Raw genomic sequence first — 20,838 nt, 5'->3', positions numbered from 1 at the left:
GAAGAAAAAGGATCTCTATAGAACAATATATACAACAATATATACGGAGCTACAACCAAGACAGAGCATTTTGCCCAAGTAACTTTGGCTTTTTTCCAGAGCAACCTACACCCATTGGTGCTCAACACTTAAAGACCTTACTAGTATTAGGCTTTCCTCCACAACCACTAGAAGTACACACAAATGACCATTTTGTGTAAAGACGCAGTCAACTACTAGATTTTCCCAACAATGACCTGAAAAACTCGATCATATCATCATAAACATCTCTATTTGCTGTCACACCCATTAGAAAGTCAACGTGACCGTAGTTCTCAAGGTAAAGCAACTCCGGCAGGGACTCCAATTCCCTCAGCGTGTGCTGAAAATCCATCAAGTCTGCCAGGTCATCATTTGCCCCGTAGCCCATCCACATTGGCAATGATTTGGGTATTCGGCTAAGATCAAAAGTCGGTGGTTTAAACTGGCCATATCGCCTAATGTTTTTCGACCTTCCGTAGTCATACCTTGCAAAAGTGCCTTTGCGGATCACTGCCAAGACATGAAGCATTAGTAAGCACCCTAGAGAGAGAGCGAGAGAAAATAACACAAACCCAGAAGCGTTGCGTAAGAACATTATACTTAGCAAATAATTTACGAGTATTTGAGCGATAGCCCGTTATTCAATGAAAACAGATGTAAGCATCACTTGCTTGCTCATGCACTATGTAAGGCAATTTGATACGAGAAACCTCGCTACTTCATGCTTCTCCCTTCATTCTAACTCCCTCGTGCTCTTTTCGCACTAGCATAAATATTACCAGAAAAAAGGAAAATGTTTGACGGTGACAGGAAACTTAATAGAATTAGTTGGGATCTACACCTCCAAATCTAAACAAGAAGAACCAGTAAACCAATTTCTAGTCGCAATCAAAGGCAATGTTGCAGCTGTATGAATAGATGGGGCTAATGGATAGGATGAAGAAGCATCTTCAAGCTAAATTAAATGCAGACCAATAAAATGCTACTTGGAAGTGCAAAGAGCTTACTCTGGAAAAGATGATTCAAATTTTTTGAGGATGATGGATGAGGTTCATATTCCAGGAAAAAATCAACTTGAGACATATTAAGGCAACAGTTTGGCCCTGCAAAGTGAATGCTCTTGGTAAGATGTCCGAAAGTATGGAGTACAAACATATTTAAGAGTACATAGAAAACAAAGTACAAGATCGGACAACCAAATACTAATTGATCATCATCTATCATCTCCTATTTCTTGGAAAATAGGTCCCTGACTTTTCTTTTCTTTTTTTGCTGCATTAAAAGGTTGGGAGGGGGAGACTTGAGTTACAAGTTGCAATCCCCTTCAGGAAAGAGGGGCTCCCAACCAACATAGCATGTTCAGCCAGTAAGCCAGTACCACCCATTGAAGGAGCTAAGCTCAAAGTACCCTACCAACAGGAGCGTAATTCGACACCACAGCCCCACCAAGGAGCAAGCTAGACATATGGTGCCCAATATACAGCATCTGGTTCAAGCGGGATTCAAACCGCGACCGTGTGCTTGGGAGGGAATTTCACCCACACCACGTGCCATCTTGGCAACCACCTCCGGTGGTAGGTGCCTGACTTCTTAATCAATATAGTTGTCGAGCAGGCCCACACAACGACCTCATAACTCGTGTTATAAAAAGTAATACTTATGATGGCTTTTGCAAGTGAAGTCATTCAAGGGGACCAAATATTGGCTTATAATAAGCAGCGATGCTACGCCCACTCACCACTCAACATCTCACCGTCCGTCTCGGCAATCAATGGTCCGGATTTTAAAAAAACTATTCCAGGGATGAGGCTCTTCCCTGGAAGAGTTTTTTACAATCCAGACCGTCCAAAACACTTTTGGACCGTGAGATTGAGAGTGGTGGGGAGAGCGGTAAAAGTTGAGCAGTCGGCGTAGACTTTCTGTATAACAAGAGCCTTCATAAATTAGAGCGATGTGCAGCCTATCACATCATTCATATTCAGTAGTCTAGTATTATGTCTCAATTTACTTACGGCAACTTCCAAGTCTAGTCCACTAAAACTTCCTAGAGTAGTCATTTTACCATTACCCTATTGACATCTGAATACAGCAATTCTGAATATTAACTCCACTAAAAAACAAGTCCAGCAGCAACACTGAATCACTCAGACAGCATTAACTCCCTTCATTTCACCCATCCAATTTAGTGCAGTCAGCCATCAGGGGAACCATTAACTAGTCAGAAATTAAAGGGCCCAAATGCCCAATTGGGCTCCTCTAAATATCATAACCAGTATTATTATCATATATCTTTCAGTGTCATGTCTGCCCTAGAAGCTGATGTTGCTTGTTGGCCCGGCCCGATCTCAATCCCCCACTGCCCCTGGCTTGGCCCCACTTCTGGGACAGATTCCACTCGATCCGACTCTGAAAATGAATCTGTCACTGGATATTGTCTCTGTACGAGCCTATATCCAGGTGGGCCTAGCAATGGAGTTTCCCTGGTAAACAAAGAACAACATCAGCTCTGAGTTGATCCCGTAGATTACGACCTTGAACTACCGGGCTTACCCATTCATTTTATGACAGTGCTCATCACGAGCAGTTTGCAGGTGCTTGTACTGCTTCAACCCGAAGAATTTTTTTTATTGGTTAATCTGAGAAGTGGGTCAATATTGAACGGGTCCTTCGTTGCAGGGATTTCATCTGTCAGTCAATTTTGTGTCAGTCTTCTTTCCTTTGGGACTTTTCTCGACCGTAAGGCTTCGCGGTTTGAGACTACAGAACGAGAGGCATTTTTTTTTTACAACATGCCCAATCCAAATTAATCCGGGTGAGTAGAAATAGACGGGGCTTTTGCTTGTAACATTCTTCAAAGGACAAAACCGTAAGCAAACCCTACTAAAGGTGACCCTATATAGTTAAAGAATGGCTCCATCATCAGAATACCATTTACTGAGTGCTTCTAACAATCGGATCCTATGGCAACAGAGAGTTGGAGAGTCAGTTGCATAAACGCACTCACATTACCTAGATTAGATATTATCATTCTCTATCATTGGGTCCCAAATTACACCCCAAGAAGAACAGAAAATATACACAGAAAGGACCCAGTAAAACTACTTACAAATTAATGTGTACTATATATGACGAGCAAGGTTATATTTGTCCACTAAACGGTGGCTTGGCACATGCAAAAAGGAGGAGGAGGAGGAGAAGAAGAAGAACCTGTGATGGAAGTTAACAAGTCTTTGCAGTCTACATGCCCATCACATACAGAATCCAAGATTTCAGCCAAAATATCACTATACATCATAAAACTTGTCATAGACTAAAAACCTGGAACAATAAAGCCTGGAAAACAAGGAGGGGAAATCCAGTAGAGAAAGACCTTTTAAAATTAAGCTGATGAATGCCCAATGCAAGAACCACCTGTCCATAGGGAACTTAATTGCAAAGGTTACCACAAATCATTTATTGCAGTAATTTTACCACATCAAAACGAGATAATCACCTGGTCAAGATGCATGCTAACAAGTCTAAGAACCAATGGAGCGCTGACATGTTCCAAGTATGTTATGGGGCATAGAAGGGCAGCACCCGCAACCATTTTTACGATGTCTGGCTCAGTGAAAGCAGCTAGAGATATAATTGTCCCCTGCAAAGTAACCGTAATAATGAACCAATAGAAACCAAAAGCAAATCACAACACCAGAAGAAGACGTGTTTTTAAGAAACAACAGACCTGTGAATGTCCAACAATGAAAACTTCAGTGTTTGAAACCAAATTTACATAACGGAGCATTGCAGCAAGGTCATAAAGAGCCAATTCCTCCCAACTCCAGTCCCAAAATTCCTAAAACCAAGAATGGACAAAAAGCGTTATCATCTTATGGGAAGCAAAACGTGCACGAGTAAGAGGGCAATTTTGGATCTGGATGTCTTGTTAAGAGTCTTCACATTTTCCATTCATTCAGCTTTCAAGTTCAATCTCAATCAAAACATATTTCCTTTACTTAGATAAATATCTCCGTCACTACATCCATGTTTGGTAATTACTAATCCCTCCATTCCTATTTCATCGTCCCTCTTTGGGAATCCAACTATTTAAGGGAGCATCGTTATTGCCTAAACAGAACTTTGAAGTTTGAACTCTTTTGTTATGATTTGTTTAGAGGATCATGTATCAAATTTGAACTCTTCTGTTTTTACAAGATCAACTATGAACTTGAGAAAGAAAAATAAGCTTGCTTGCATACATTTGCAACCCTGCAATTTTCCTTGCATCTCACTTTTGCCATGCACTTTCCAGTTGTGACAGTCAAGAATGAAATGCCAATCCTCCACATATGACTGCTATTAAATTGGATACCTAATTTGATTGCAATACTACATCCATACATCTCTCAGGGTTTACGGTCTTTATTGACATCTAAAATTGAATGGAATCAGAGGATTAGTTGGTCACATAGTGAGAAAGAGATCATGTGCATAGCCCATGTCTTTCTAATGGAAAAAATGGAAGATATAATACTTTATGTACCATTATAGTTGCATGTATCCAGCAGAGGCATAGAAAATAACTAGAGAATAGAGGCAAGCCAGGATTTTGCATTCACCATGTGGTTTGTTCAGATTGCTTAGAGAGAGCAACCAGAATTAAAAAAGAAATGGAACAATATGAAAGGAAAAACAAAACTAGGCATCTACCCATTTTATTCTTTTTTGAGAAGTAGAAAAAGATATGATACCTTATCTTTCTCTGATAGTGATACATGCCCATGACTCCATCGTGTACCGCGCACACTTCCAACCCAGACATCGAAACCATGATCAGCAAGGATGTAACCCAGTGATTGATTCATAGAACCTAAAAACCATGCATCACCAGCCTATTTGAATATTAAAGCAAACAACTGTCACCACATAAAACTTTTCTCATACAGTGACTATCAAAAGGGAAAGAAAGTGCGTGAGTTCCACTTTATCTTAAACGCGCATACTCCATGATTGAATAAATATCTTACAAAAACAAACACTTGAACCCTGAGACATCCATAATAACATTTATAAGGTAGCGTGAAGATAGAGGAAAAAAGATGTTTAGCCAAGAAAGCACTGGCAACCAGATTAGGTTATAGAAGCCTTGAAGAACCTTAGGTGAAAGACTGAGAAGTATCCAGAAGAAGGAAGAAGGAAACGAGAAGGAAGAAGGACAGATACTTATGGGGGACCAAATAGAAGAGCAGAAACTACATGGTTGATTAACAAGCCAAAGAAACCGTTTCATGTCTCAGAGTTACGCCTTTGAGGCTTTCACAGAGTTCTCCAAAGTCCAACCAAACAACCCCTCACAAGGTGTCATCCACTTCGCATACTAGATATTCCTCGCATGGATCTGTGATAATCCTGGACTACGAAATGAAGGAACAACCAACCCCACGTTATAGGCCATTTCTTCATACACCATTCCGTTGCCCTTCCCTCTTGCCTTAAAAATGATGGTATAGGAAAAATAGGTGTAGTTTTACGTGTATCTAGCAGCACATGCAGGGGTATACTTTACAATCACATTTACTATTGAGCAATTCACTAGCAAAATGACCAACTAAGAACATAAATACACATTGTTCGCATGGTAATTATAATTTTTATCTTCTATGACATGGACAATACAAACGAGAGTGTCTTATGTCTAAGAAGCTACTTTGCAAATAAACTCCATTTTGCCCCAAGTCATAATGTGTTCATTGTTGGCTTAACAAGTCGCATGATTATTCTTTTTCTTTAGTTGATCTTCTGACCAAGCCTGATTTTGGGGAGGGGTATGCATATGAGTTCTACTTCTATGTGGGCATTACTGTTTTACATTGGTGATGCACCATTGGCATGTTTACATGGGTGATGCACCATTTAGTTTTCTATTTGCTTTATACGTTGGTTGTTCTGAATCTGAGACCTTGAATGTTTAATGATTCTATTTTGGATGTTATTTAATGTTTTGTTCTACTTGTGTTGTTCTACTTACTCAAAACTTGGGGAGGGGTGGCGAATATTTAAAGAAAAGAGCTTGACTAATCTCTAGGTGCCTAATAATCCCTGATTAATCGGCCTAGGCACTAGGCGGCGCCTGGGTCAGTTTATTATGTTGGCTCACATTTTCACTTTCCTTCAAAGACCCCATAAGTTAAGAGAATTCTAACGTCCATGCGGTTTTGACCGCTTCCTGACCCATATATCTCCAGATGTTTGATTAGACAACTTAATAGTGCACTTTCGAAGGAAAAGTTTGCAGATAGTTCTTGCAACGGCAATGGAATTTTTTTAATGCATAAGGTATTCCTAAGAAAGATTTGCACCCACATCGCTAGCATCAATACATGTGTATACATGCGTATCTGTATATATTGCTAACCTTTGGAAAACTAGCAATCACTGGGATATCGTAGTATCTTTTACTCTTTTTGGTGAATAGTAGTAAGTCTTAAAATGAGATTAAACAGATACAAAGACATTACTGTGAAAACAGTTTATGCTCGAAATAATGGTGAGAAAGCTCACCATAAAGAGTCCATGTAGAAGCAGAACGGGAGGACCCCTTTGTTCTCTCAACATCCCAGCTACGGATGAGACGCGATGAAGGCCCAATACGTAACCATCCTTTGTCTGCACCTGGAATTTGACAAAGCAAATGGAGACAAACCCCCCATTTCACTAAGCACGCAACTAATCAAATCCAACAATAAACATAAAAATAAAAATAAAAGCACTTTAGAACATCTCCAGCCCTTAACCTTCTTTTACTCGAACTAAATATTTGAGTAAATATCATTTAAAACCTACTTCACTCAAATCCATACCAAATTGAATTTTACTCAAGGAGACTCAAATCCTTACGCAAATTTTACAAGGCTATTTCTCCCCTCGAATTTACAACCATACCAGTAGTGAAGCTTTTACTCAAATTAGCATAAGGGCTGGAGATGCTCTAAAATAACAGTAAAATCAAATCTCAAAATCAAGTAGTCACTTCTAGGTCACTCCTACACCGTGGTTCATCTCATTAATTAGCATAGATCCAAATACAATGGCTCAAATACGGGAGCAACTAATCGAGCAAAGATAAACTAGGAGAGAGAGAGAGAGAGAGAGAGAGAGAGAGAGAGAGAGAGAGAGAGAGAGATTACTTTGTGCTCGGAGCAAGGATAATCGAAGCGTTGGATGAGGTCAGGGCATAAACCGCCGATGCTTGAATCTCCGGTGAAGTTGCTGCCAGATTCTACGCCGGAAAACGAGAGAGTGAAAAAGAATGCGACGGTGACGATCGCCGCCACCGCCAACTTCTCCATCACCGAGGAGGCGGGAGAGGGAAGAGGACGCCAGGAAAATGGGAGAGAGAGAGAGAGCGAGAGAGCGAGAGAGAGAGGAGCAGTTGGGCTTCTGACGCGGAGTATTTCCAACGCTCGATGGCAACACGTGCAGCGCATCCTCGTTAATGACTTCGATTCCTTATCCATTCTCATAAGTAACTTCGAATCTTCCTTTCCTTTCGCAAAAAAGAACCAGTTAAATAACCATTTTTTAAAAGTGCATTTTTTTTTCTTATTCAATCTTTTTTATTTATTTATTAATTTTGTGTCAAATTTGAGTGACTTATGCTCCGTTTGTTTCGATGTAAATGTTTTTCATGTAAATATTTTTTCAGAAAACAAATTTTAAATTTTTATTTTTCGGTGTTTGATTAGTACTTGAAAAATATTTTTAAAAATCGATAAAATAGTGTAAAGAGAGGGGGCTTAAACGATGAAGAGATCTGAGAATATTGGAATTAAACGTGGATCATGACTGACGATCGAGAAAATTGAGCAGTGAGAATTGCAGTAGAAGGCAGCGGATTCATTTCGGAAAATAACTTACGAAAAATTTAAAGGTAAGTCATTTTCATCCAATTAATGAAAAATGTTTTACATGTAAAATGTTTTTCTTATTTTTTACACAACCAAACACTAGTATAAAATAGGTAAAACATTTTACGTCCAAACAAACGGAGCCTTATTAATTCGTCCCGACAAGACAAATCGAAAAAGTAATTTTTTTTTACTTTTACGGTCCATACCACTATCAATTGGAATGGGAAATTCTGCACTGAAGCATGCACTGCAATGGTTGTAGAGTAGCCGATTCGGCAGTCTATTTTGACGCCGAAGACTTGGATTTAATTTGATCTTTTATTAATTCGAGTTGTCCATCACCGAAATGAATAACCGAATCGCTGTTATACAACTTTGTAGTGCAGGCACAGCAGGATCCCTTGGTCCCTATCAATCTTGCTTCTCCAAACCTTAACTTTGCGTTTCTCCAAACCTCAACTTGACGTTAACTCGTTGAATAATTTAAACAAGTTTTGTGAAGGAGATGGATGACATGGAAGGAAAAAATGGAGGAAGAAATTGAATCAGATTTAGGTTTGGGGTTAGATTGAAGATAAGGGCATTATTGATTGGATTACTTTTTTTAAAATGGATCTACAGAGAAATTAGAACTAGAGAGATCCTACTTCTATTTGGGTTCAAATAAAAAATTACTCTTTTCTAGAAATAGTCTGGTAATTTTCTGTCAAATTCATAATTTGAAAAAGTATATTCTTTATGAAAATGAGATTTTGTATAAGTACTGCTATGAGTACATATGTATTGTACATACTATGTAAATATATATTTTGTGGGGCCCACCTCAAATCTTACACAAAAAAAATCCGAATGGCCCATTATTTTTAGAATATTTTTTTATGTGGCCCTGCAAAAAATCAACTCAATCTTTTTAGGATCTGGGGTTACTCAATAACACAACGATATAAGGAAAAACTCCATTAATGTTATTTACACAATAATACAAGATGAAAAAACCTCTCTGAGAAAGCCACAACCGGCTCTCCACTGCTCCGGTAAGCCACACCGGCTCACCCACTCGACCTCACCCTCTTCCTCACATTGTTTTCAGTCACACACCTCTCTGCTCTCATATACATCAATATATATAGGCAAAAAAAAAACCCTAATACATGTAAGGAAAATAAGGTAGAGAGTGATCCTGTGCTTCGCGCCAACACCCCACTCCGGTGTGGCTCACCAGAGCGGTGGAGAGCCGGTTGTGGCTCTCCCGGAGAGATTTTTTCATCTTGTATTATTGTGTAAATAATATTAAGGGAGTTTTTCATCATATCGTTGTGTTGTTGAGTGACCCCGGATCATAACAAATCTGATATCAGTAAGGATTTTTTCGGAATGTGTAGGGACAAAACTGAACAATTAAGTAGTTTCGCCCTTACAAATTCAGAAAAAATCCTTGCCGATATTGGATTAAGCTGTTTTTTTTGCAGAGCTCCATTAAAAAATATTTTAAAAATAATGGACGGTTCAAATCATTTTTGTGGGATCCGAGGTGGGCTCGACAAAATTCATATGTACATAGTATGTACATTTTCATATGTACCTACTAGCTTTGTGCCCGTTCGATGCACGGGAAACGGGAAATAATTTAATGGCATCTGTTTTGTTATGTTATCCTGTACATTGAACGGGCACCATGGTAGTTTAAAATATATTTAATTGTCAAATTAAAACTTGAGAAAAAAAAATTACTGAAATTCCTCCAGAAAGTAAAAGAAGCCAATCAAGAAGCCATTGGAAAACAGAAAAATGAAAGTCATCAATTATTTGTAGAGCTCTTACCATAGTTTAAAGTAATCTGTATAACGGAAAATTACATGTATCTCAAATTCATTCAAACATTAGTCGAACTTTAGATTGTGAAAACAAAAATTTACAAAGGTTAACTTACCTGACCCGTGTTGTCAGCATTTTGCGAAGGGAAGTGATAATGCTAAAACTATTTTTGTTGGTACTAAAACTTCAATGCATGAAAGTCTTGTACATTGTTCCGGTATACCTTCTTAAAAAATAAGTACTTATTTGCAATTTCCAAACTTAAAAATAATAGGCTTATTGAAATAAAAAAATAAACTATATGGATCTTGTTTGAGATCAATCAAACCCTGTAAAAAAAAATTGAAAAACTATTTTCATAAACCCATTATTTTTAAGCTTGAAAACAGGCCCTTATTTTTTAAGCGCTTGTTTTGGAATGTGGAACGCCCCCCCTATTCCACTTTCTCAAAAAAAGTATTTTTTCAAAAAGAAGGTAATTTCAAGCTCAAAAATTATGTGTTTACGCAAATAATTTTCCTATCAATACGGATCTTGTTTGATAGATATCATTGAGATCTTTTAAACGGTGAAAAAAAAATTCAAAAAATTATTTTTCATTTTATTATATTTGAGTTTGAAATTACCTTTTTTTTGAAAAAGTAATTTTTGGAGAAAATGGAATGGGGTTAACGCCCCTTAAAAAATAAGTACTTATTTGTAATTTTGACGCTTAAAAATAATAGGCTTACTAAAATCAAAAAATAAGCAATATAGATTTTGTTTGATAGATGTCGATGAGATCTATCAAACCCTGTAAAAAAAAATAAAAAATTCTTTTTTTAAGCTCATTATTTTTAAATTTGAAAATATGTCCTTATTTTTTAAGTACTTATTTGAGAAAGCAGAACGAGGCACTCTTCTTAAAAAATAAGAATTTATTTTCAATTTTCAAACTAAAAATAATGTATCTATGAAAATATTTTTTTAATTTTTTTTATATCGTTCAAAAGATCTCGTTGAGATTTATCAAATAAGATCCATATTGCATATTTTTTTTTATTTCAATAAGATCATTATTTTTAAACTTGAAAACAGATTCTTAAAAGATAAGAACTTTTATTTAAAACTGAAACGGGCTCTAGTCTTTTGTGCACTAGAATTTTGGCATAAATAAAAACAATTTTAGTATTATCACTACACTTTACGAAACCATTCTTGTAATTCTCGTGTGGCTTGATATCATATAAATTTTGGTGGAAGGAATTTCCTTCTCATCAAAGTAAAAAAGTGCGGGTGTAGGGCAGATGCTGGAAGAAGAGAACGTGGTTCACTCTCAGACTGTGGGTTGCGGTTGGCACGTTGGAATTTCGTCGAAATCCATTTGTCAGTAACTACAACATTTCTCTTTGGATGTGGGTTTTCTTTTTTCTTTTTTTGTGGGGGAATTTCAAAATTAGAAAATTCAGAAAATTAGGATTGAGGGTATAGATTTTTTTATCAAGTACTTGTTGCGCCGGTTAGTTTGATACTTGGGGGCGAAAAAATTCCCAATGTCGTACCTCTTTTAAAAAAAATCATGTTCTCATGTCCTTTTCCTCCTGACTTGGTTTTTCTAATATTCCAATATCGAATGAGCACAATACTAGCGATAAAAAATATAGTTTTCGATCTTGTGTTCGATGCACGATCTCATTCTATGCATTGAAAGACATATGTGTCATAGAAAATAAATTTGTAGTACCACCAACCACGTTATGGTATGGTTTATGATCATCACCAGATCTCGACCATTGAAAACACAATTCAACGGCTGTGAGTTGACGTCTGCATTTTTCAGGTTTAAGGGCGACCTCAGCTAAAGCGGGATGTCTATCTATCTATCTATAGAAATGCACTTGAAGCCAAAAGCCTTTCAATCATCGAGATTTGAAAATTTTTTTCCAACTCAAAAAACACGCATTACCACTATTTTCAAATCATTACTCTCCACTCATTACCTTTATCTTCTATCATTATTCTCATTTTTCTTTCTATCTCTTTCCACTCATTACCCCTACTTCCAATCATTATTCTCATTAAAAATTTCTCAAAAACTCCACCCAAATTATCCAAACTTCCCCACGTGATACTCTGCTCGGCACATCTGGATCGTCCAATACACTTTTGGACAGCTTGGATTGAAACATTCTCTTTCTTTTCACCCAAATCATTTCTCTCTCATTTTTCTTTCTCTAAATTTGAGCCGTCCAAAAATGCAATAAATTGCTCGAATGCGCCAAGCGGGTATCACGTGATAGCCACTCAACACTGAAATTTTTTCCAAAAAATGGGCAGGTTCAATGTATCCTTTTTATTCTGTTGTCTGCTTTCCTATTTCGCGCTTTACTTTTCTCAACGACTTTTTCCAACGACTATATCCAGCACAGAATCACAATCCTCCACTTGTTTTTTTTTCCATAGTATCCGGTTCCTCTCTTTCTATCGCCTCCCACTCTCAGCAGTCGCGGTTCACGCCGCCTCCCTCTACTCAAACCCCGCCACCGCCGTCGGCCCCACACATCATAGCAGGTAATGGCATCCAACGGCTTCCGGCCGCTGGATGACAAGTCTCTGGCGGAGTACATAAAGGCCACTCCTTCTCTCTCCTCCAAGCTCGGCAACCAAATCGATGAGCTTCAAATCAAAGAAGTCGGCGATGGCAATCTCAACTTCGTCTACATCGTTACCAGCCCCTCCGGTTCCTGCGTCATCAAACAGGTATTAAACTTTGTTATGAACTTTCGTTAGATGATCAATTTCATGTTATGTTAAGGAAAACGAAGTTGAATAGATATTAAACTTGGGTTATGAACTTTCGTTAAATCGATAACCTGCTTCTTCTATTTTCATGAATTGGATGTCATCGTGCTATTTGCATACATAGGTAGCATATGGACACGCATAGACGAGTGTATGTATCTGTGTAAACTGTGCAGCCATTTGAGTAGAGGTGTGCTGCAATTATGTGATTATGATGGAAAAAAACCCCAATAATTTGTCTAAAGCGAAATAATTTGGGGCCTCCCTGAGATATAATGGCTCGTTGGCAGCAGTACACATGAGATTTTGCAGTATTTCTGAGAGGACTGAGACAAGCTTGGGCTTCTTTGATGCTGTTTGAAAGCAAAGTAGACGAATCAAGGACTGATAGCTGAAAGGGTATCACTGACAATGGTTAAGTAAACGAAAGAAAGCAATTGGATACGAGAAATGTTAGGGTACCAGAAAATGTATGCTGCATAATCTGTTGCATGCTCACCACGGGTGTGTCCATTGTGGGTGGAGACTGTGGAGTGTTCTAGTAATACTCCGTATAAAACAAAAGAAGCCATTGCATATGAGAAATATTGGGGATACCTAAAACGCGTACGGCATGATGTACTCCACTGAGAGTATGGAGTAGATTATGCAGCGTGTGTTTCGATATCAGTAGCTGTGCTGATTTTGCAGTCACGCTTGAGGTGTTGACTTTGTACTTATTTACTTTGGTATATCTCCGCATGCAACGTGTTTTTATGTATTGAGTAAATTTGTTTGCTGGATTTTGTTACATTTGTCTCTGAAAATACTCACTTCTTCAATGGTGTCTTAGCATTCTTGTTAAAAAAAGAGAGCCTTGTATCTGAAATCTGGTTGACTGAGTGCAGGCTCTTCCATACATACGTTGCATTGGGGAATCATGGCCGATGACAAAGGAACGTGCTTACTTTGAGTCGGTGGCGCTAAAAGAGCATGGTCGGTTGTGCCCTGATCATGTTCCAGAAGTTTATCATTTTGACCGTGCCATGTCTTTGATTGGCATGCGTTACCTGGAACCTCCACATATAATCCTGAGGAAAGGGTTGATTGCTGGAATTGAGTACCCGTTGCTTGCAGAACACATTTCGGAATATATGGCAAGGACACTTTTCTTCACATCCCTTATTTACCGTACTACCACGGAGCACAAACAAGCAGGTAACTATGAGTAAGGTAGAATGCGAAGCATGATCTTTGCTAGATACGAATAAGCGAGAATGAAGCAGTGGGAGTCGACTGAAACTTGTTTCTACTGCATAGGCAAAGTTCATTGTTGGATAAAGTCGTCGTGGTTTTGAGTTTCGTTCTCCTTTCCGATGGGAGTTCTCTCCTATTTCTGTATTTTGTTTCAAGGGAAAAAATATAATTTGGGGTTAAGAACTCATTTGTATATTCTCTTTGTTTGCCATAATATGTTTCTGAAATGTGAAAACAATAGAACCACTTGCGACTTGATGCCTTGAAAAGGTGACAAATATCAGTAGTTTTTTTTTGGTAACTAAAATATCAGTAGTTTGTGTTGCACTCGACTTTTGGTGATGAAACATGTGGGCGAGCTTATTTTTTGGTTGTCTTTTTCACAACTAAACAATGTCGTGTTAGTTCCACCTAAGGAGTGATGCGGAATTTCGGTGATAGAAATGTCTTACTAGGCTTTCATGACATATGTATCTACGATGTGTGACATGGGTGGTACGTCATAATGAACTTCTTGGTTCCAAAAGGCACAAGCCGATTAGACACAAACAAGCTTGCAGGCAACCAAATCTCTAAATATCTCTCATTGCTTCCTGACTTGAGATCTCGCAAATACTATTAGTCCTGTTTGAAAAGCAAAAGGATTTAACAGTGTTGATGAGTTTTAATTCACGATACTAATGTGTTTAACTGCATGCTTTCTGCAGTGGCTGAATTTTGTGGGAATGTGGAGTTATGCCGGCTGACTGAGCAGGTTGTCTTTTCTGACCCTTACAAAGTGTCTCAGTATAATCACTGGACTTCTCCTTATCTTGATCGTGATGCGGAGGCACTTCGCGAGGATAACACTCTGAAGCTTGAAGTTGCTGAATTGAAAGCCATGTACTGCAGCCACCTTAGTTACATTTACTTTGATAAGTTTTAGCAGTTAGTAATTCACTTTATCTTCATGTGTTACCCTTTTTTTTTTATCAAACCTGTAAGGTTTTTGTAGGTGCGGTCAAGATTATGACCGTCGACCTCAGAAGAAGTTTGACCTACCACTCACGTGATGATGCGTGGACAGATCGTGAGATTGACATGTGGTAAGTAGCTGCCTCACAGAGAGATTTGGTGCCATGAGGCATGAGATGGAGCCCGCGCGTAGACATGGCACAAGAGGGACACCGCGCAGCCGAACAAACTCGTGAGGGTAAAAGAGGTTTGCGAGAGCCATCGCGAGGGCAGTCAGGCCCGCCAGGGTCCCGCGGACAGGGCCGCAGTAGTCCCGCGGAAGGGTGGGGTTCGCGGCAAGATAGGCCCCGCGTAGCTGAACAAGCTCACGGGGTTATTGAGGCCCGCAAGAGCAATCGCGAGTAAGGGTAGATAGGCCCTCCAGGGTCCCGCGGACAAGGTCACGGCAGGACCATGGAAGGGCAAGGTCTGCGGCAATATGGGTCCAGCGGAGGTTTTGTTCCTAGCCTATAAATACCAGTGCTGGTATTCAGATAGAGAGAGGACCTCTCCTTCAGAAATAGAGACACACACACAGATTTCTAGAGAGAGAGAGAGCCATCTCCTCTAGAGAGAACACGGATTTCTATAGAGAGAGAGCCATCTCCTCTAGAGAGAACATAGATTTTCAGAGAAAAAGAGAGACCATCTTCCCGAGAAAAAATGGAACTACGTTTGACCTGATTCCCTGTACACCGGGATACGTAGGTAGCCCTGATAACTCGGGCACGGTCGCACGTTTTAGGTCTCCTCCATCCCTTCATTCTAAACACTAACCATTCTTTACCTCTCCAGTACATTTTATTCTCATGAATATTTTGGGCTCTATTTTGAACGCTGAGGAGACGAGTTCAAGAGTTTTTTACTGCTCCTACAGTTTCCTTCATTAACTCGTGCAGGTTTTGTGAGAGAGCCCAAGCGCTTATACATGGTGATCTCCATACTAGTTCTGTCATGGTTACTAGTGACTCAACCCAGGTTATAGATCCAGAATTTGCTTTCTACGGTCCTATGGGGTATGATATTGGAGCCTTTGTTGGAAATTTAATCTTGGCATTCTTTGCACAAGACGGCCACGCAGATCCAAAGAACGACCGAAAAGTATGTTCTGCCTATTTCTTTTCTTTATTTGCTTGTTTTCAGGTGTTCTATCTCTTAAGGACATGTTCCCTGTTTCTTATGGAGTCCTGCATATTTAGTTGAATAATTGTTCTGATTTCAGGATTTTAGTTTTACTTGATTCGATTTTTTTTTTTACCAGTAATATCATGACATCAACTGATCTCCAATCAACCACATTGGAAATTCATGTCTTCAACTTAACTCCACTGGACTTACTCCTACCTGTTTGTGTTGGCTTCATGAGTGCTGTTTTCGCATTGCGTCACTTTTAAGGCCTTGTTGCTCGCAAAGACCTAGCTCTTGTACGACTATTTTTCTCAGGGGATTGCAATACAAATTTCCTATTAATGGATAGTCTTTAGCTTCTGATTTAAATTTCTCAAGGTTTGAGTTCATGGTATCTGATCGGTTTGTTCGTTCATGCCTTTTCTATAGTTTGAGAAATCCAGTTCTGTTGGAGAAATTGACAAAGTGCACGACATGCTTTAAGCGCGTTTTGTGTTTTGAAGCTGGGTTCTTGTGGCTGGCATGACTTTCCCAAATGCCAAATCAGTGATCAGTATCCCGTCCTGGTCTGAAAACCTTTTTCTTCAGTGTTTCAGTTACCGTGGTTAAGTGGGGGGGACAAACCATTACTAATATGTCAATGTGATACAGAAATGCACCTACTAAACAGAAACAGAAACAGTTACTTGTCTACTTAGTTGAGTGCCTAAGTCAGAAACTTGCTCGCATATGAAGAAAACTGAGTAAGAAACTTGCTAGACCGCATGAACATGAAGTACGTCCCCATGTCCTGAATAGGTAGGTAGTCAATGTTGAAGCTTATATCATTTTGCTGTTTGTTTAGTTGATTAGTCTGTCTTAGGGGATACTTTAGTTTGGTAATTCCTTGCCAAGAAGTCTTTAGTCACTTATTTTTCTGTGTCCTCAAAAATTTTAATTTGCAGTCTCCATATGGTTTATGTCCTTTATGTTTTATTTCTTATATTGTCAGGAAACTATGTCAGTGAGCATTTTTCCATGATTGTGCAGGTGTTTGACATTGAAATTAGAGGGTTATTTATTTATTTATTTTTATCCTCCAAACTATGCACCTTTTCTTTACTTAGTCCCTAAACTATTAATTTGACGATTTCATCCCTTCAACTATCATACCGTTATCTACTTAGTCCAATAGATAACGGAAGCTAGGAATTTGGATAAAAAATGCCATGTAAGGCTGTTTGGGACCCTGTAGAGCAGATACTTAATTATGAGAGCCTTAGAGATAAAAATTAATTATGATCCTTTAAGATAAAATGATCAGAAAAGTAAGACCTTCGCACTGGTTTCAACAGATTGAAAATTGGAACATTTAATTTTGTAACCATATTTTTAAGTATATAAACCTTCTAAAAAAATTAAGTGCTCAAATTTTCAATCCGTTTGGAACGGTGCGAAGATCTTATTTTTCTAATCATATTATTCTAAAGAGTCATGATTAATTTTTATCTTTAGGTCTATCATAATTAAATATCTATTTTTTATTTGGGACCTTTTAGAGCAGATACTTGATTATGAGAGCTCTAGAAAGAAAAATTATTTATAACCTTTTAGCATAAAATGATCGGAAGAATAAGATCTTCACACCGGTTCATTCGGATTGAAAATTAGAGCGCTTAATTTTTAACCATATTTTTAATATATAAGCAGTTTAAATTCTATATAAAGATCAGTCTTTTTAAAAAAAATATGTATGTGTTAGTCTCTATAAAATGCCACGTAAGATTCTAATATATGAACCTTGTAAAAAAATTAAGTGCTTTAATTTTCAATCTGTTTGAACCGATGCGAATGTCTTATTTTTCTGATCATTTTATCCTAAAGGGTCGTAATTAATTTTTATCTCTAAGGCTCTCATAATCAAGTATCTACTTTACAGGGTCCCAAATAGGGTCTTACGTGACATTTTCCGTTCAAATTTCTAATTTCCGTTATCTATTGGACTAAATAGGTAACGGTACGATAGTTGAGGGGATGAAATCATCAAATTGATAGTTTATGGACTAAGTAGAGAAAATGTGCATAGTTTAGGGGATAAGAAGAAAAATAACTCTTGAAATTATCATTGATGTTAATGCCTCATTCCATTGGTATTGATTTCTACTCCATTCTTGTTGTTTTTGATTGAAGAGCATGTTGTTATGCAGGCATACAAAGATTGGCTCTTGAGGACAATTGAGGAGACTTGGAATCTCTTCCACAAAAAGTTTACAGCTTTGTGGGATAAACACAAGGATGGGTCTGGTGAGGCTTATCTTCCAGCAATTTATAACAACCCTCAGCTTCAGCAGCTTGTGAAACAGAAATTCATGAGTGATTTGTTCCACGACACTCTTGGTTTTGGTGCTGCCAAAATGATAAGGTGAGATAGTGATTCCCTTTGGCGCATACATTCCTTGTCCTTGATAAAACCTGCCAATTCTTTCTTTGCTGCATTTTCCATCGTTGCTTAAAGGTACATAGCATCCTTTTGCATTCCTTGATTGTGAAGCATTTTCTACAAACCTCGATCCTTGAAATGCCAAGAAGTAGGAAATTATAATCTAAAGATTCAGTGATATTTTTCATGTGATCATGCCTTACATAAATATTTTTTCCTTAACCTCTGTTTGATAATTCATATTCTTCAGTTGATGTTGTTGTAGATATACTCAATGACAAATTTCGTAGTGCGTAGAATATTTGAAAATGTTTTCTGACATTGAAATTTATCTTTCACTTCCTTGCACCTCCTCTCTTTTCTTTCTTTTTGGGCAATCCTTACTTCTTTTCTTGCCCAGGTTTTAAGTATCTAATCTGCCTAAAACACTATAGTCGATAATAAACCATTTTGCCTTGATAAAGGAGTCACTAAATGACGGGCTGTTGTAGATTAGTTGATCAACATTGCAATAATGCTGCTTTCGTAACTCTTGTTTTTCTTCTGTTCACAGGAGATTTGTCGGGGTAGTTCATGTTGAGGATTTCGAATCAATTGCTGATGCTGGAGTTAGAGCAGACTGTGAGAGGCGAGCTCTTGACTTTGCCAAGATGCTTCTGAAGGAAAGGCGAAAATTTCAGTGCATCACTGAAGTCGTTTCTGCTATTCAGAAAGTCCATTGATGTTACAGTTCCGGGTAACTTTTGTAATTTGCAACGGATTTCGTCATTTCCCACATAAGGTGTATGAGTTTTTATGTACGGCATGCCTCTAGTAACATGATAAGCTGTAACTTATAATTTATAATCAGAGAGCAGTTTTCCCCTTCTTAGGCCTTAGCCGGGGCTGCATGTGTCAAATGTCTTCGGATTAGCTTGAATGGAATTTGTATTGTAACACGGGCTTAAATATATTTGATAGATTTTGACTTGGGCTGGCTATATTGCTCATTGTGGTCCTCAAATTTGATCCAGATTTGGACAAGAATTAGTTGTGTTCCAAATTAGAGATAATCATTCTTATTTGCAAATATCCTTATGATTTCTTGTTGAGCTTAACTACCTGTCTCCCTTGACCCCTTCTACTGTAGATGCACATGCTCCTCTTGTCCACTGATCTGAAACCCATGAAGTTGCATACTCCTCACCGTAGCTGGTTTTAATGACCTGAATATGATTTTTTGATTGGTTTTTTTGCCCATTTCAAAATGAAGCTATATGCTGGGGAAAGTGAGAAGCTCGTTTTCTGATGCTCTCTGTTAATTTCAAGGGAGATTTAGTGATAGGTCCACTGTAGACATTTTATAAGCCCACAAGTCCACTTAATAATTTTGTAAAGCCACAAGTCCACACAACTTAAACCTTAGGATACCCTATGAAAGTACCTAAAATCCTAAATCCTATGAAAGTACCTAAACTACTAAAACCATATAATAGGAAAGTGCATTCTAAAATACTATAAAAGTGCCTAGGGATGGCAATGGGGAGGGTAAGGGTAGATACCATTATCTCCGTCCCCGAACCCAAATTCCTCCCTATCCCGGCCCCGATCCCCACCGGGGATTTTTTTTTACCCTCCATCCCCGCCCCAAACGGGAAATGAGGATCCCCGCGGGGAATCAAGAATCCAAAGATTCCAAAAAAAAAAGTCACGTGCCATTACAAAATACAAACCATGAAACTAAATTAAAAAAAAATAATAATAATCTAGCTTATCTAGGCTGCCATTACAAACCAAATGCCAAGGAAAACAGCCACAGTTACTGCCATAGTACCATTACAAACCAAATCGAATTGAAAACAATCACATATCTGCTGCCATAGTGCCATTACAAACCAAATTAAATTTAAATTAAAACAGAGCACAAACAGTAGACTCTGGAAAACGGAGCGCAAACAGTTGATTCCTAGCACATGCAATTACCAAACTTGAAACTTGAAGTGCCTATATAGCAGAAACAAGAGCATCAGTAGACTCTGGAACTTGTGTGCGTCAGTGTGTGTGTGACAGACAGTGAGAAAGATAGTGTGAGAGACTGTGAGTCAAGATCGAGAGAGAGAGAGAGAGAGAGAGAGAGAGAGAGAGAAAGAGAATTTACCAGAGTAGAAAGGAGTAGACTGGAACTGGATGAAGACGTAAGTCTCTAGGAACCCTAACTTATGTATATATATAGTAGGCTAGTGGCAGTGGCGTAAATAAATGAAACCCTAACTTCTTAATTATTATGTACATATATAACGAGGATTCGGGGCGGGCATACGACAGGGACTAACTCATATCCACCTCTACCCGTTCCCTACTTTTTTTTAAAAAATTATCCCCATACCCTACCTGATCTCCAAATAATCCCCGAATCCCCTATCCATTTGGGGCGAGGAATGAATCAGGTTGGGTCAGATCGGCCGAAATTGCCATCCCTAAAAGTGCCTAAACCCTAGGGTATTCTATGCTAGAGTACCCTATGCTAGGGTAATCTACCCTACCCTAGGGTATCCTATCTTATAATAAAAAAATGCA

The 20,838-nt window shown here is 38.4% G+C and overlaps 2 protein-coding genes across 2 annotated transcripts; one reads left to right on the top strand and one right to left on the bottom strand.

Moving 5' to 3' along the window:
• On the bottom strand, positions 1-7,540 carry LOC131308087 (triacylglycerol lipase 1). The gene is made up of 9 exons (XM_058334910.1): positions 7,188-7,540; positions 6,562-6,672; positions 4,752-4,892; positions 3,746-3,856; positions 3,515-3,658; positions 3,392-3,432; positions 3,229-3,305; positions 1,029-1,124; positions 1-531 (listed from the first exon to the last, which is right to left on the bottom strand). Exons 1-9 carry the CDS (start codon positions 7,521-7,523, stop codon positions 209-211), a joined length of 1,380 nt encoding a protein of 459 aa, XP_058190893.1. The 5' UTR covers positions 7,524-7,540; the 3' UTR covers positions 1-208.
• Positions 7,541-12,091: 4,551 nt separating this feature from the next.
• Positions 12,092-19,251, top strand: LOC131308763 (methylthioribose kinase-like). The gene is made up of 6 exons (XM_058335768.1): positions 12,092-12,464; positions 13,394-13,703; positions 14,450-14,624; positions 15,635-15,836; positions 18,050-18,264; positions 18,836-19,251. The coding sequence occupies exons 1-6, from the start codon at positions 12,279-12,281 to the stop codon at positions 19,002-19,004; spliced, it is 1,257 nt and encodes a 418-aa protein (XP_058191751.1). The 5' UTR covers positions 12,092-12,278; the 3' UTR covers positions 19,005-19,251.
• The last annotated feature ends 1,587 nt before the right edge of the window (positions 19,252-20,838 follow it).

This window comes from Rhododendron vialii, chromosome 11a, assembly GCF_030253575.1.
Source record: "Rhododendron vialii isolate Sample 1 chromosome 11a, ASM3025357v1".
NCBI classification, from domain to species: domain Eukaryota; kingdom Viridiplantae; phylum Streptophyta; class Magnoliopsida; order Ericales; family Ericaceae; genus Rhododendron; species Rhododendron vialii.
The sequence above is the reverse complement of the archived record's forward strand: the minus strand, read 5'-3'. Positions and strand labels throughout refer to the sequence as shown.